The sequence below is a fragment of the Eleutherodactylus coqui genome, chromosome 1 (genome assembly GCF_035609145.1).
Source record: "Eleutherodactylus coqui strain aEleCoq1 chromosome 1, aEleCoq1.hap1, whole genome shotgun sequence".
Classification (NCBI taxonomy): domain Eukaryota; kingdom Metazoa; phylum Chordata; class Amphibia; order Anura; family Eleutherodactylidae; genus Eleutherodactylus; species Eleutherodactylus coqui.
Genome location: NC_089837.1, coordinates 384,839,180 through 384,856,462, shown reverse-complemented (window position 1 = coordinate 384,856,462; position 17,283 = coordinate 384,839,180). Strand labels below are relative to the sequence as shown.

Genomic DNA, 17,283 nt, shown 5'->3' with positions numbered 1-17,283 from the left:
GAAGAGACGTGTTTTTTATGTATGAGAAGGTGATGCACGAACAAGGTCTCTTGCGTTTTTTTTTTTGTTTTTTTTACAGCCGCAAGGGCCATGATCCCCAGGCATTGGTGGAGCACCCACCAACCCACGATAGTAGAATTTGTCCAAGAGTTAGGCCACATGAGACCTATGGAGGAACTTATGGCAGAAGATCACCTGCAGCATGGGATTCGCTGGGAAAATTGACAGCATGGTCTCTTTTCCTGGAGACGACAGAGTTCCAGGAATTCTTGGAGTAGGTGAGCCAATATGGACATGAACCTGCGGGTAAGTGGGTGCCCTCCTTTGCAGGCATCTGCAGATATTCCTGTCATTCCTTATCTCCCCCTTCCTTGATACTTTTCTCTTTCATTTTTTTTTCTATTTCTCCTTTCATATATAGATAGGCTATTGTTGAATATATTAAAGTGTCGATTCTAGTCAGTGTCCTACTGACATACTACAGAACAATAGACTCGCCGTTTGTATTAATGCAGTTATTATAAGTGGCAGCAGAATCCCTCGGCTCTCCCCTAGGGCTCCAGCCAATAAAGCTCACAGCTAAAGAACTAGCATTTAAACAATTGAGCACAACCGAGGTGCTGTGAGGATACCCACCGGCTATGTATATGTGGAGATGTTGATACAGTTTTGAACACAGTATGCTGTATACTTACTCTGTTAAATACTAATAAAAAAAGTTTAAACATAAAGTTGAAATTCGCACTGAAAATCCAAACCGCATGTCCATTTCACTGGGGATTCAGTGTAAAATTTTTCTATACTATACGTATTTATTAAGCATCTCATTCCCATGGCTTGTACTGTAAATGCTGCAGACTTCCCATGTAGACATTCTGCAGTATTTACATGGTATGCACAAACCTCGATGGTAGGTGTAGATGGGTGGCAAGAATTTGTGACATAAAAAGGGCATACTTGCAAATAGACATCATGCCACATTTTAAGTCACAAGTACATTGGTCCATATTTATCATGCAGTAAGCCCACCATGTCAAAACATGGCCTAAAGAAGGAAGAGGCTACAGCGACTGAATTCATCCTTTATTTTTTAAATGCATGCATCTGATTGATATAAAAGCATGAATTATCCAGTTGTAAACTATTAAAAATACAAACAGCATTAAGATATGAACAGTTATCAAGCACTCTGAGATGTACATTTTCTAGTAGTAGGAATAAATCTTTCCAAACTTATACAGTGAGGCAGGATTCTCAGAAGAGCAAATGAGACTTCAGAAAATGCTTTGTATCAGGCATAATATAAAATGAAAAAAAAAAAAAAGAAAAAAAAAAGGGGGTGGGGGGGGGGGGGGCTTCTTCCAGATACACTTGTTCAATGGTTTTGTCTGGTATTGCAGCTCAACTCCAAAAATGAATAGGGCTGAGCTGCAATACCATGTACAATTTGTGGTCAGGTATGAGGAAAAGAAGAAGGAAAGAAAAAAAAAAAAAAGTTTGGTACCGTGTTAGTCAGTACCGTGTTGGAAGAAAACGTAATTGCTCTCTGTAAGGCCGGGCTGACACGAACAGGTTAGATTCTACGAGCAGATATTCACAGTGCAAGACCTGCATATGGTGGCGTATGCGTGCCATTTTCCATGCGGATATACAGCATATCGTCCACGCAGAAGATCGACCGCTAGCAGGGACTGACATCAGAAAATTGCCCAACTCCCCCGAAAACACCGTTCTTTCGCTCAGGTAACATTTTCTTGTGCTGTCGTGGCGAGAGCCTTCAGAACTTGATACTGCGCTCTGGGCTCAGCTGGTTTTATACTACTTATTTTGGAAGTAGTATAAACCATTTTAAAAAATTAAAATGAACATTCTTGTGGAGGAAGAGCCCAGAAGAACAAGCGGAGGTTGCAGACTGCAGTCTGGATGGTTGTGTTGCTCCCCAGACTGTGCTGAATTGTCTGTCCACAAATTCCTGCTTTCTTTATACAATTTGTTATCTGGTCTTCTAACATGTGTACGAATCCATGTCCATGCGCAATTTGTTTTGCATATGCAGTATGGATTGAATGCATCAACGGAGATCAATGAAGCTCATACACACGGAATTAGCGGTAAAATAAAGCATGGTGCATATTACTGCAAATTGTACGCACGGACGGCGATCGCAGAATCCACAGTTTAAATTGCTTGTGTGAGACCAGCTTAAGAGAAACAAAATAATCTTATAGATATGATAGCCTTTTAATGGCTAGCAAAAAGAAAATTGTTACAGCAAGCTTTTGAGCCTACTTAGGCGTTGTCAGCCTGATGAAGAGGCCTAAATAGCCCCAAAATCTTGCATAACAATTAATTTTTGCTAGTCATTAAAAAATATATCTATAAGATTTGGTTTCCCTTCTGTCGGGCATGATTCCCCTTCATGTGTGCATGATTAATGTATATTAGGTGTGCGGTGTACACCTGTGTGATACACGGTAATTTGCAGGCAATTAGTCTTATGCAGTTTTGCTCACATTAACGTGTTTATCGCATAATGTGCAAGGAAAAAACACAGCATATTATATTTTGCGGCACATATATGCACGATACAGCCCATTGTTCTCTTTGGGCGCGCCCATACATATTTACATTTCGCATGGGCGGCGTGTATATGTGCCGCCACGAAATATAAACAGGAAAAAAAGGTATACGCTGCCATGCGTAGCACTACATCGGGCCATCGCCGGCTCCACAGAGGTGAAACACTATGACCCATGCAGCGTCTTACGCTTACGACCGTATGAGCCCGGCCTTACTGAGAGCAACAACATTGTAGACCGGTATGACATGGTTTTTGAAATTCCGTACAACCCCCTTCGTAGGGAAACAGATCTTGTGTAAACAAGCCAAGGTGAGGAGCCTTCTTTTAAGGTAGCTATACGGAGGTTGATAGTTGAACCACCATTGAACAAACGATCATCTAGGGAACAATTGTTGCATGGACGCAGCCGTACTTTTTAGTACACGTTGGCTGATAGTCACCGAAATTGGCCATACATGTTCAATGACACCGGGTGAAGGCCGAACGTTCTTTTACTGCACATTGGCCGAAGTACTATCAGCTAAAAACTGTAACCATTACCGACTTCTTTCTAGACGATGGCGGTCAGTCACCTGTCGGCTCAGACAATGGTTTGTTGTAACATTTTCACCAGACAATCTTTTTGGTCAGTTTTGATCAACTTTAGACTAAAGAGTATAGCCAGCCACTGTTACAGGCAAAAAAGCCAATTGTAAACTTACTACCAGTTTCCAGAACTGTGCATGATTTTGAGTAGCATTCACCATTATTCACATGTAATACAAAAAGGACAATTTACAAAGTTTTGCCTACAAACATTCTGCTTTCACAGTATAAAATAACCGGAGTGCATTTTATAAACCATAATAAAATGTATTTGTGTAAAATTAAAAAATAAATATTACATTTATATCACATTGAACCTCCATCCTCCTCGGGGTGACGGCCCACAGCCATTTGGAATGGAAACAGATTGTTAACATTATCGTTTTTGATTCAGAGAAGCGCTGGCTTGATGAGACTCATTATACAAAACGACATGATGAAAGCTTGTGGAACGTTACTTTCAGGGGAGGCCAAACAATAACATATTAGATCTTCATTCATTCATTCACACTTTCATCATTTGGAGTTTACTTGGACTCTGAGTTTGTATTCTATGTAGTTGTCTAGGGACTTGGCTTTGATATCATTTGTTGTCCCAAACTTATTTCTTTAGCGGGTTTTGTTTTCCCACCAATCTAGTATGGGAAATCTACTTTGCTTTTCAGGCTGTGGTAGAAGAAAAAAACCTTATTATACAGATGTACCATTATACGCCGCTTACTGCCAGTTTCAGACAAGCATATTGTAACATGTCGGCAATCCTGAAGTCTCACAGATGACATTACCACCGGATGTCATCTGAGGAGCGGTTTTTCCAAAATGAGTCCATTTTTAAAACTTTTTTAATATAGTACGAATCCCTTTTCTTCTGTTTACATGTCTACAAGGCAACATTTAAGCAAAGAGAGTTATTTCTTATATAAAAACTGTATTTAATCTGCAGGCATGACTTGCTTTGCTTGGACTGCATGTAGCGTTTTAGATTTTCTCTAAAACAATTCCTTGCAAGCTCGTTCATTTTTGCGCGGATTCCGTGCGGACGGCTTCTATTAAGGTTAATGGAAGTCAGTCCTTCTGCAATTGACAGCAAAGTCTAAGAAAAAAAAAAAAAAAAAAAAAAAAAAAAAAAAAAAAAATCGGTACTGTACATGTCTGACAGTGAGCCGTGCGGACTATCTGCAGTACAGAAAAAGCAAAGAAACTGCAGGTACGTGCATACAGGCCACCGCCGCTGCCACCAAGGCCGGATCCCACATGCAGGAGGCCATACAGAATTAATTAAAAAAAAAAAAAAGGTCATGCTGAGTTTTGAAAAACTGGCTGTGAAAAATGCGGCACTACAGTCTGCAAAATATGGACCACATATAGAATTAAAACACGCTTGTCTGAAAGTGGCCTAAATCAAAGTATACATTAGTTTTGTTTTAGATGAAAGATGGAGTTTCACAGTAAGCCGTTTTTGGACGTAGTTGCGTGTCGACATTACAAACAGTAGATCTCTAAATTCCCATCTGTATATCAGCAAAGTTGTAGAAGTTGTCAATATCATGAGAAGAGGAAGTCTTGCTTTCCGAAACAAATACCTATTTTGTGTGAAAATAGATAAAAATGCTTGCGTTAACTCTGATAATGTAATAAAAATCATCAAAATTCATACAACGTTCATGAGACAGTAAGTTAGGGGGAAAAAAAAAAAATCAGCCTGAGCACACGATTGTACGCACAATGCCCTATTACTACAAACCATCCGTTGTGATAAATGTGATAGAATACTTTCAAACATCTCCATTATTTCCTACACCCATATATAAAGAAGATCTCACACATGATGCAAGATTTATGGCGTGTTCACACATTACCCATTTGCTGCAGATTTCCCCCTGTCATTCAAATTGAGAGGGCGAAATCTTTAGCAGACCTGCAGCTGATCAGCAATGTGTGAATGCATCGGCTGTACCAGTGATGGAAAACCCAGTACAATACCAGCAGGTAGGTGAGATTGTAACACATTTCATATACACACTGAATCTGCCACATGTCAAGTGTTAATGCGAATTTCACCCTTTGCCATGTAGAGGATGAAATATCCATCGATCAAGATTTTGCAATGGAAAAGCCGGCATAAATCTGCCCCTTAGGCTAATTTCACACGAGTGATTTCGGTCTGATATCGCACTCGCCAACGTGAGATTTCCCTATAGATGCAAGGAGTTTTTGTATCAAAAACGTCTTTCATCACTTCATAGGAAGTAGCGATCCTCTGTCACAGAGGAGGATCAGCAAGTAGTTCCAATTTTTTTCAATGGGTACATTCGCGTCACAGCACGTGCACCTAGCATTTGGTGTGATACTTTGTTGTCCCATTGAAAACAATGGGTGATGCAAGGTCACACCCCAAAATAAGACATGCCTCAATTTTTTTCCGGCATCGTGGTGCAGGAAAAAAAAAAGGGGGGGGGGGGGTTCATGTTGGTGAAAGATTGTGCATATTTCATTGCACAAATCTCGCGCCATTTTCTCGGCCATGTGAAATTCTTGTGATCGGTGCTAGTTCCAGCAGTTGGAGCTCTGATGATCAGAGAGTCAGACACCATGCTGTGGATAAAGCAGAACTTATTTTGGTGGGACAACCCCTTCCAGAATGTTGGAAGAGCTAGTTCAAAATGTATTAAAAAAAATAAAAATTATAATTTAAGATCAGAGAGACTTTAAAGAAATCGATTTGAACTCACCTTTGTACCACTAAATATGCTGGACGTAACAGTCTGGCAGGTCTCCACTGCTCCCTCTCCATTAAACTCCAAAGCAACAACCGACCCTTTAAGAACAAAAGTAACATTTCAGATAGTGAAACCTTTTTGATACGACCACCCAAAGTTGCATTATAGAGTGGTTATCTGGATTAGGACTTCTTAAAGAAGAGGTCCAGTATGCATAATAGTTATTGTCAAGAGAAAAAAAATAAATAAATCAAGCACTTAAAGTGTCATTCAGTTCCAACAACTTGTATAAGTGATTGTAAGGCTGCATTCCCACGAAGGTATATCGGCTCGGTTTTCACGCCGAGCTGATATAAGTTGTCCTCATCTGCGGGGGGGGGGGGGGAATTCTCAGAATTTAGCCCCGCCCCACCTCCTTTCATTGCAAATAGTGAAATAGTGCAGAGGGGCGGAGAGGAGGCAGAGAGGGGGCGGGAGCTCAGTGCCTGCTCCTGGCTCTTCCATCCTCCCCCCACTGCAAATGGGGAGGACGTATATCGGCTCGGCGTGAAAACCGAGCCGATATATGTTCATGTGAATCCAGCCTAACATTGATATAAGGGATTACAATATCGGAGCAAAAGGATCAATTATTGCAGGAAACTGAACACCTGAAGGGAGGCTCTAGTACCCTGTTGGGCCGCCTCCAGCCCTTTTCCCCCTTCAGTTTCCCCCCCCCCCCCCCCCAAAAACAAAAAACAAACCAAAATTTAACTCCTTCATTTATCCATCGATCTAGATGTATGAGGGCTTGTTTTTTGCGAACGAGTTGTAGTTTTCAATGGTAATATTTAATGTACTGAAAAACTCCTAAAAAACTAAATTTAATTCCGACATCTTTTGGTGCGTCTTATTTGTACGGTGCACAAACTGCAACAAAAGTGACATGACGACCACAGAGGCCCTTCCGCAGTGATCTGAGGAGGGAGGGGAGATCTACAGATGCCTTACGGAAGAAACAGAGAGTAGCAGAACTAACCAAAAGAAATATGCGAAATATTGTGGATGTCATTGCCTTGATCCATCATTACCTCTTATGTTGTTTTACAAACTTTTTCATTCTGGAATCCCCCTGCGTGGGGCATATTTTTGGCAAATATACTGCTATATTCTGATGAAAATTAATAAAAATTATTTGAATCTATCTATTCTAAGGGTCAGTATGATTACTAGAATACCAGACTTAAATAGTTGTTTTTTGCTGTACTACTTTTTTTTTTCAAAGATATTTAATTTTTTAACGTTTTATTGACATAGCCGTGCGAGGGCTTCTATTTTGCGGGAGGTCCTGTAGATTGCGTTGCTACCATTTTGATTGCTTTTGAATCACATTTTTTCTTGGAGATGGGGTGTAAAAAAAAAAAAAAAAAGGCGCTATTCTGGCCTTATTGTTTTTCTTACAACGTTAATCATGCAGGTTAAATAATGCGTTACTTTGATAGATTGGACTTTTACAAACAGCAAAACCAAATATGTATTTTTGTTTTATTATTTAGATTCTTGAATTATAAATATGGCAAAAGGTTGTTTTTTTTTACTTTTATTTCTTTTTTTTTTCAAATAATTAGTAAAACTTTATTGATCTTATTTTTACTCTCTTAATCCACAGAGGGAACAAGAACTTGCGATGCCTTGATCGCTCCTGCTGTATGATGTAATGCCACAGCATTACTGCGATCGGGCAGGCAGTGTATCAAGGGCGTACGTGGGATTTTAAATGCCGTTGACAGAATTGACAACGGCATATAGAGGGTTAACAGCTCAGATCAGCCGCGCAGCTTATCGGAGCAGTTGCCGCCGGGTGTTGGCTGTAAGAAACAGCTGGCACCCGTGTTGTATGGAGGGAGATTGCCATGCAATCTCCCCTCATGCATACCCCAACGCTGCAGGACGTAAATGTACATCCTATAGCATTAAGGGGCTAGCTTGTATACAAGATGTGATATGGGTGGGCATGGAGGCGTACAGGTTCAGTATGGCGTCCAGCAGCATATCGCTCCACATTTGCTGAAACTTGTAAGCTGTTGAAGTTGGCATCCCAGACAATCTATTGGTGATAAATCTGGTGACCGGGCAGCCATAGAAGTGTGACAATGTTGTGGAGACATTCCTGTGACCCCCTTGTGTGTGCGGCCGAGTATTGTCCTGCTGGAAAATGCCTTTTTTGAAACCCTGCATGTGAGGAACACATGTGGCTGCAGGATGTCCTGAACATATCGCTGAGCTGTCAATGTCCCTCGTACCACTACTAGGGGTGACTGACTATCATATGTGGTGCCCCCCTCCAGACCATCACACCAGTAGGGGGCAGTGTGCTGCTCCACAGCAAAGGCAGGACTGAGGAGAAATTTCTGTCCACAACAGTGACCAAGGTCTGTTGTGGACAGAAACATGTCCTTTCTGTGTGACTTATGCTTTGACACTTTAATAATAAAGGCTTTGAATCTTCAAATGCAAGCAGCATTTAAATCTTTTTGAAAATTTCTTGGATGAACAGCCGTGGTGGACTGTACGGTTAAGCTGCCTCTAGAGAAGATGATCAAGCCAGACTTTGAAGCGGGGACCCTATGAAGTGAGGTGGTGAGCATACTTATTTTTCTTGCATAGGCAGGATTGAGGAGCTCACCCCCAGGTCTCCAGACACGAACACAGCCATCATCAGTGCCCAAACTAAACTAGTCTATGAAGACAACCCAGTTCCACTCCGTAGTAGTCCAGTTTTCTCATTCATGACACCACTACAAGTTGAGGTTATACCTCCACCAATCAAAAAGGGATGACATAACCATGTTATGCGACTCTTATTGTTGGGCTATCAAACAGATACCATACCATGCTCCAACAAAGGTAAAAATTCTGTGGCTTGTTCTTTAAAAACTCTTTTTGCGTCTTCCAGTTTCATTGTAACCTCTTTAGTCTGAATAAGGGATAAACCCTTGCCGATCATCTGCAAATTAAGACAATGGTTAGAACTTTTTAAAACAAGTGTACATAGAAATTGCCAGATACTTCCTTAATAGCGAGACACACTAGGATTTATAGCATAATGATCTGCGTCATTTCATCAATTCTTACAGGGAATTTCCATTAAGGATGCCCACACAGAGATGAAACTCAACCAAACCCAACCCAACTTTGGGGGTGTCCAGTCCTTACCCCAACAGCAGATGACAGGGTAAATAAGGATCAGGCATGTTGGATTTTAACACGTCAGTTGCTTGGCCACATTTTACAATATGGGTTATGGACGTGGCAAAAGTTTTTTTTTAAGTTCTTTTTGAAAGAATTACCTGTGAAGGGGGTGGGGGGTGATAAAAAATTGGGTGTTACCAGTTGGGGCTGTGCCCACATTGACACAAGCAAATCAGTGCTCACTGTCAGACTGTAGGGGGTCACACCCCCTTGACAAGGAGAACACTAACACCCAATTGTCAATTTAGGGGGAATAACAAAGAAGCAACACAATGCAGAGTCATAAGAAAACATTCTCCAGAATTGTTATTTCATGGAGGATACAAGTATTCTCTAGAAGACATGTCAGGAGAGGGGGCAGTTACTCTTTAATATACTCGTAAATATTACAATTACCTCATCAATCATCTTTCTGGCATTTGCTATGGTATAATCTCCAGCAAAGAAGACCACCAGACAGGACTCGTCACTTTTCTTCTGTCTTTGCCCCCAAGTGACAGGAACTATGCTTCTGTTCACATCCATGGAAACACGTACAGTTTTCAGTTCCTCGTTGTCCGGTAGGGGGACACAATCCTGGATTTTGCAATCGTTGGGAAGAAGACTCCAGTTGGTCTCTCCAGACACCGGGGTGAAGTCATGAATGTTGCTCCATGTGTTATTAAATATACTCAAACCAGCATCCTTAAACTGTGCGGCCAGTTCCGGGTAATAGAACTGGAAACAGCCAAATTTCATGCCGGTGGAGGACTCTATGATGGGTTGAGTAGAACAGCACAGGAATATATCCATTTTCCTACAGTCCCTTGTGCGAAACTGCTGGCAGGCCACAATACATTTACAATCCTTACAGTCCCGGAAGAACACGCTGCCTTTAACGGGTCCCAAGAAGATGCGACAATTTGTACAATCATCAATGGTGATGGTAGCAGAGTGGTCAAATATATAAATGTTACAGTTCTGACATTCCTGTATGACAAACTGTTGGCCTGCAACCTTGTCTGGCAACCGGCCTATGGTTTCATCTTTGAGGCCATTAAACATGTAGTCCTTTGGGTCCACCTGTGGGGTGGAGATTGAGAAAAAAAAAAAATTAAAAATCAGAATGAACTAAAGCTTATCAATGACAAAGTGTGAGCAGAGTTTTGCCCAGTTCAATACAATGATAAATAGTGGCCGTAAACGTGTAGAGGGACTAATCCGCCTTTATCCCTCTACGAGAACTACACGATTCTCGTATGAACTAGCTGGGGATCTGATCAAGCAGGATCCGTTAAAGCAGGATGACAAGTGAACGAGCCAACGATCTTTTATAGTCCTGCAGAAAAGATTCTCATTCAATCACTGGCTTGAGTTTAGACTGAGCCATTTAAAGAATTTTTTGAACAAACAGTTCCGTCTAAACGCACCTTAAGGCGGCCTGCACACAGCCGTGTCGGACCCCGCATGCAGGATCCCGCAGTGGAGTTTGACCCGATGCCTGGATGGCGGCCCCAGCGTACCTGTCTGGCATCTTCTTCCTGTGCTGCGGATGTGCTGGCCCGGCGCAGTACAGATGACACCGTGCTGTCGCTAGGCAATGACATGGCTCCCACGGGAATGGCCGCGGGCCAGACAGCTTCCATTGACTTTAATGGAAGCACTCTGTACACAGCATGCACAAAATCACAGCATGCAGCGATTTCTCCCCTGCAAGCGGAAAATTGCGATCAATTTTCGCTCGTGGGCAGGAAATCATGTATTGTCATAGCATGCTATGGGTTAGATTTGCTGAGCTATCTCACTCCGGATTTCGCAATGCAAATATTCCCGTGCGCAGACAGCCTAATACAGCACAAGGTGATAACCACAGACAGGGACCATTATAATACTACATAGACTATACAAATTAGTGTAAATGGGTACAAAATATAACACGCCAATACAGATAATCAGAAAACATGTTCAATCCCCATGAGTGGACAGCCCATTACGTCAAATTCGGGTATAATATATTGAAAAAAATTGGTGGCAGTGTTTTAACTTGTGGATTGGCAATGACTTTACCGGAGTGGGACAACCCCTTTAAGTCGCTTCATACTAGAGCGGTTCGGTTTACACCTTTCTCAATGATGTACACTGAACAGAATCAGAAGGAAATTTCCATGTTTTAAACAAGTCTTAGTTAAATAAGACTCATTGAGCAACAAGGCAACATCGGAATAGTTTGAGCTTGAGGTTTAACTGTGAGAATGCGCCTATTGAGCTAGTTTGGCAGCAGTCCCTCATGTATACCCTGTAAGTATCCTGTGCTGCGCAGAGCTGCAACCACCCATGTTGGCTTCACAAAGACAACATTCACCAACTCGGGGACTAGACGAAGAACATTCCTGGAGATGCCGTTATTGAAAGAGTTATCAAAATACCAGCTAAGCAGAGATAGCAATCATTCACGGGCGCGAACACTTTATGCAGCTGCAAGAAAGTAAATGAACCCTTTAGAATTGCCAGATTTCTTCATTGATTACTAATAAATATGGTCTCCTTGTTATGCAAGTCACACGGTTATAGGCAATCTAATAATATGTACACAGTTATACCGTTCATGTCTTATTGAGAAAAACATCCACAGTACAGGGAGAGAAAGTAAGTGAACCCTTGAATGTAATAACCTGCAGATCCCCTTAGTGGTGATCATCGCCACCTCCTGGAGCTGTAATTAAGGTGTGCACAACTTTGAGGAGGGATTTTGAAGCATTCCTCCTTGCAAATGTGTTTGACTCCATCAATATTCCTTGGATGCGCACAACCCTCTTCAGGTCGTGTAGAAGAAGTTGCTGCGGGAAATCAGCAGCATTTTGCAGCACAGTCAGGTGACCCAGCGCTGCCTGTGATTGGCTGAGCACTGTGACCAATCATAAGCAGCTCTCAGCTGTCATTCAATGAATGGCTGAGCGCTCAGCCAATCAGATACAGCTCTTTCAGCAGGCAGGGATTTTAAATCCCCACCTACCGAAGAACTTCACTGCACTGCCAGAAGACCAAGCAACTGGACGCGCCTGAGCCAACAGCGGCGGAGAGGTGAGTATTTTTTTTTTTTTTAAACACGATAGAGATGATTTTCAGGAAAGGGCTTATATTTAAAGCCCCCCCCCCAAAAAAAAAAAAAAAAATCACTGCACACAGCCCATTGCTTTCAATGTGGCCACCGGCAGCAGCCACACTGGAAGCAATGGTGCACGGACCTCACTCGAGTAGACACCCACCCTGGGCTTCTACTCGAGTCAACAAGTTTTCCCAGTTTTTTGGGGTAAAACTTGGTGCCTCGGCTTATACTCCAGTATATACGGTACATAACCAAGAAGCGCTGTCCAGCTCTGTTGCAGCTTCCTCCCGTCTCCCCACTGATCTCGATCTCTTCCCGACGGGGATTGAAACAACCCTGCCTCCTGGAAGCGCTGCTTTGGTTCATCAAGCGCTGGCTATGATTGGCTAAGCGTCGGCCAATCAGAGGCAGCGCTTCCAGGAAGCAGGGATTTTTCAATCCCCAGGCAGAAGAAATTAGGTAGAATAGTACCAGGGAGAAGACGCGGCTGGGCTGACAGCACTTCTAGGTGATGTATACTTTATTTTTCCTGCAGCTTGGGCTTAAGGTTATGGCTTTAAGGCCTCATGTCCACGGGGAAAATCAGGCCCGCTCCGGATTCTCCATGGAGAATCTGCAGCGGGTCCCTCCTGCCCCGCGGACATGAGCGCTGAAAATAGGAATAAATAAGAATAAACTCACCTCCCATCCGCTCCGTTTCTTCTCTTCACCGCGGCGTCATCATCTCTGCGTCGCGGCCGGATCTTCTTTCTTCGGCTCGGCGGATGCGCATGATGACGTCGGTGACGTGCCCCGCGCATGCGCCGGGCCGAAGCAAAATGATCCGGCTGCGACTGAGAGAAGATGGCGCCGCGGAGAAGAGAAGAACCGGAGCGTGTAAGTAAAATCAGATTTTAGGTCTCCCGCGGATCCGGACGGCTTCCATAGGCTTCAATAGAAGCCCGCGGGAGCCGTCCCCGCGGGAGACCCGCACGAAAATGGAGCATGGTCCAGATTTTTTCATGCTCCATTTTTTTTTAAATCACTTTTATTGACGATCCGCGGGTATTTATCTACCCCGCGGGTGGTCAATGCATCCCTATGGGATGCGGATCCGCGGGCAGGAGAAGAGTTAAAATCCGCTGCGGATTTTAATTCTTATTTTGCCCGTGGACATGAGCCCTAACAGTAGGATTTCCTACTGTCAAAATTGCATTGCACCGCACGAAAATTGCATAGGGAAACATGGGCCACAAAACCTCACGAGTCGCGGTCATATCGCTGGACCTGCGAGGTTTTTGTGTTGGGATGTCGCATGCTACAAAACATCACATGTGTGAAGTAACCCATAGGAAAGCATGGGCTTCACATACATGTGATTTGTAGCATGGTAGCAACATGACAAAATTGCGCAACTTTGTCACCCGTGTGTGTAAAAAGCTGTGAACACAAAAATCCCAGTTACTGTACTTTTTTCTTAAGATAATTAGATCTGGGTGTGTCAGTTCCTCATTATATAACCAAGTCACATTTATAGAACTTCTGCTTCTCCCAAAAGGGAAGTTACAAAAGCTGAGTCATTAAACAGATTCTAGTTTTTAACACAATTTAATGTTTGAGTCTTACAAAAAACAAGCATATATAATATATATGTAGAACATAAATGGCAGTAATAGTATTTGGGGGGGTATCAGTTACCTTGACAGTCAGCAATTGTCAGCTTTTACTTTTTGTACCGCCCGGGTCCAGGCTATTATACATAGTGTCTCCATAACGCACCCACTGAATGTTACAACACAGCTTTGAGATCAAGTTTGCCTTTTTACCAGATGAACCTGGGATGGGTTTGCATAGAGAAAACTAGAAAGCTTTCCTTCATACTTTACGTCCCTTCCGGGTCCGGTCATCACTTTGGTTAGGCTTCACAAGTTAACGAGGTAACCAACAGGCCGGCACACCAGGTCTTCTCGCCATTAGAAGTTGGTCCACGTTTAGAAGACAGCAGCACATCTGTCTGGGATTGCCATTTACCTCCATTCACTTGAAGGGGTATGAGACAAAAAAAAAAAAAAAAAACAAAAAAAAAAACAGACATCCCACAGACAGGCATGCTACCGTTTCTGAAAACCCAGCAGGCCCTTTCTAGTCCTGGACAAACCCCTTTAATGATGGTATTCCTGCTTCCATCAGGCTTCCTCATTACAGACTCTTTTTCCCTCTAAAATGTATTTCAAAGTGCTGAACTCAAGGTGAAGTTTCCGCTGGGCAGCGCTCTCCTGTCTAATTTAGTTTTCGGCGTTTGAGATGGAACCCCTGTAAGGAAGGGCTGGGTGCACACTGAAATGCTGTGTGAACCCAGACTAGGGGTACCCACCTCAGGACTGCCCACATACTAAGTGTCCAGGCAGTCCTTATCCATTTCTGCAAGGAGGTTTAAAGACGTCCTTGCAGAGGATCCCCACCAAGCCCGTTACTATTGTATCTTGTCACCACCACAATAATGGGTGGAGACCTAGACTGAGAGCTAAGGGCTAGGGTACGCCCCCAAAGGTCCTCATTGGCTGCCCACAGGAAGGTCCTAGCAGGTCCTAGTAGCGTGGGGGATGTAGTAATGGCTGAGTTGGAAGCTTAGGGTTAGTTTCAGTGTTGGGCTTACATTATTAGCTGTACGGCCACAGTAACATCGAAGTAGTCACAGCAAATAATGTAAGGCTTACACAGAAACTAACCCTAACTGTAACCCTCCATCCCCACAATAAACCAGTGGGCACGCTGGGAGCGAAGGTGGGAGACTGCTACTGGGACGAGAGTGACAGCAGTGTGGCCAGTAAGGGGAGCGGAGGTGGGAGACTGTCACTGGGACGAGAGTGACAGCAGGATTGCTGCTAAGAGGAGCAGAGGTGGGAGACTGCCGCCGGGAAACACGAGAGTGACAGCAGGATTGCTGCTAAGAGGAGCAGAGGTGGGAGACTGCCGCCGGGAAACAGGAGAGTGACAGCGGGCCAGGTAAGGGGAGCAGAGGTGGGAAACTGCTGCCTGGAAAAGAGTGACAGCGGGGCCGGTAAGGGGAGATGCAGTCACCGTAGCACTGCTGGGAGGGCACAGCCGGCGGCTACAGTCAGAGCAGGGGCAGGAGCAGCCCCTCAACCATTACAGATGACAGCAGCACACTCACATCTGCGGCTTGTGTGAAAGGCAGCGAGACACTCATCAGAGACCGGAGTGGTGAGTGGCAGGACCGGAGCCAGCCATGAAGCCAATCAGGAGCAGGGGGCATGCCCGGTCTGTCAGTCTTGTCTCCACCTCTACATCCGGTGGTGACTAGATACAATAGTACCACCGAATTCCCCAACTTGCAGGAGCTCTATATCTGGTGAGATCTGTAAAAATGACATGCACAGGTATTTAATTACCTGTGGATGCCTAATGATTGTCCGTGGGCTAATTAAACTGCAGCAACACATGCAGCAACTGCACGACTAGTCCTTCTGAACCACTGTCTGCTTACTGTGAATAAAGCCGGCAGGGGAAGAACGCTCCCCGGCTGCCCCACCCCCATGCCAGCAGCGCTGTGAGCGATGCCAGTGATACTCGCTCCTGTGTAACAGCACAGCAGCGAGCATCACTGAGACGCGCTGTCAGACATCGTTTGCATGAGGGCTCCTTCACACGGGAGAGCGTGATATTGCCACGAGAAAAATCGCAGCTTTGTTGAGATGATTTTAGAACATCAGCGATGCTTTTTCTTGTGCAGCGCAGGGGGAATACTGACACGGCGGCGGCCGCTGAGTAGCGCCAGAGGACAGCAGGGAGGGCACAAAACAGTGTGACAGCCACTGCCGGCAGAGTACCACAGAAGGAAGCCCATACCTTGCGGGGGAAAAAGTCGATCACTGCTGCAGGGAGGCCACAGCAGCAGGGGACAGTGAGTGCCAGCGAGTGCATGCACAGCCACCTTCCAGGACCTTCAATTCTTTCACCAATCCGAAGCTAGGGGTGTGACAGGGGTGTTCCTCCACGCAAGCCCTGTCAAACCCCTAGCTTCCGGTGGCATCAACATACACCAGTACCCCCCTCTAATAACATTAGTAACAGCTACTGGAACAGAACATGTAGAAAGAGCGCCTCCATCCAACAGATTGCAGGATCCACCATCCGCATTAGACAGTTGTCCTTCCCTCCATGGCGTGGGTCACGGAACGACACGTGGAGCGCGTCATACAGACCATTTCAGAGACAATGTATGGAATTCGGATGTAACAAAAAATAATAATTCCATCTACTCTGAACGCTGGGGCCATTCATCTACTGCTGGGCTACTTCCAGCGGCTAGTGAGTGGGTGGGCCATCAATGTAGCATGGAGTGACACTGTAGCACGCCGACAGCTGCAGTAGAGTAGTAGTGTGGGCAGCTCCCGGCCGCTGACAGCTGCAGGCACACTACTAGCATGGGCTCCGCCGCGGCCGGGCACACCTACACGCGCGGCCCCATCACAGCGTCACTCCCTATGACAGCTCTCACCTTCTCGCGCTTGTCCCAGCTGTACTGCTTGCTCTCCCCGCCATCCACTTGCTGCAGCTGCTCGCCGGACTCCTTCGCGCTCTCCTTCCTCTTCGCTTGTTTGGAGAAGCAACACCCCATGGCAGGGACTGGGGAGGGAGGTGTGCGGGGTCGCAGGGGCCGGCGTCCTCTCCCAAGCCGCGATGTCCACTTCCAGCGAACGCTGTAGCCACAACGCGCACGAGCAAACCCACGGACAGTAATACGCGGGGCCGCGCACGTACACGCCTATGCCGCTGCCCAGCAACAGATCTGTGTAGATGTTCGTGCGCGTTCATTGGAGGAGCACCACTTCCTGCTGTCACTAGTTTTTTTTGTTTTTTTTTATACTTAGCTTTATTAACACCAGTAGCAGAGCAGCGACTACACGTAATGACGGCCGGCAAATAGATAGGGAGCTGGCAGAGGCTTAGAGTGGAGTGTGGGGGGGGAAGAGGTCTGACAGAAGAAGGTCAGGTGACATTCCCTGGTCACGTGACTCTAGCAGACTGATGTAAAACCGGTCAGGAGGTTGCCGGGGGTTTTCTAGTGCTGGGATAGC

The 17,283-nt window shown here is 44.7% G+C and overlaps 1 protein-coding gene across 1 annotated transcript; it reads right to left on the bottom strand.

Moving 5' to 3' along the window:
- Positions 1-4,296: 4,296 nt before the first annotated feature.
- On the bottom strand, positions 4,297-16,945 carry RP2 (RP2 activator of ARL3 GTPase). Its single transcript, XM_066579465.1, has 5 exons — positions 16,704-16,945; positions 9,514-10,179; positions 8,758-8,872; positions 5,899-5,984; positions 4,297-4,749 (listed from the first exon to the last, which is right to left on the bottom strand). The coding sequence occupies exons 1-5, from the start codon at positions 16,821-16,823 to the stop codon at positions 4,666-4,668; spliced, it is 1,071 nt and encodes a 356-aa protein (XP_066435562.1). The 5' UTR covers positions 16,824-16,945; the 3' UTR covers positions 4,297-4,665.
- Positions 16,946-17,283: the final 338 nt, after the last annotated feature.

Excerpts from the sequence above, each read along its gene's own strand:
- RP2 (XM_066579465.1), bottom strand. The coding sequence starts at position 16,823 with ATGGGGTGTTGCTTCTCCAAACAAGCGAAGAGGAAGGAGAGCGCGAAG. Across the intron at positions 10,180-16,703 it reads GCTGGGACAAGCGCGAGAAG|GTGGACCCAAAGGACTACAT; the intron begins GTGAGAGCTGTC and ends TCCACCCCACAG. Across the intron at positions 4,750-5,898 it reads GCATATTTAGTGGTACAAAG|GTATTTGTTTCGGAAAGCAA; the intron begins GTGAGTTCAAAT and ends CACACAAAATAG.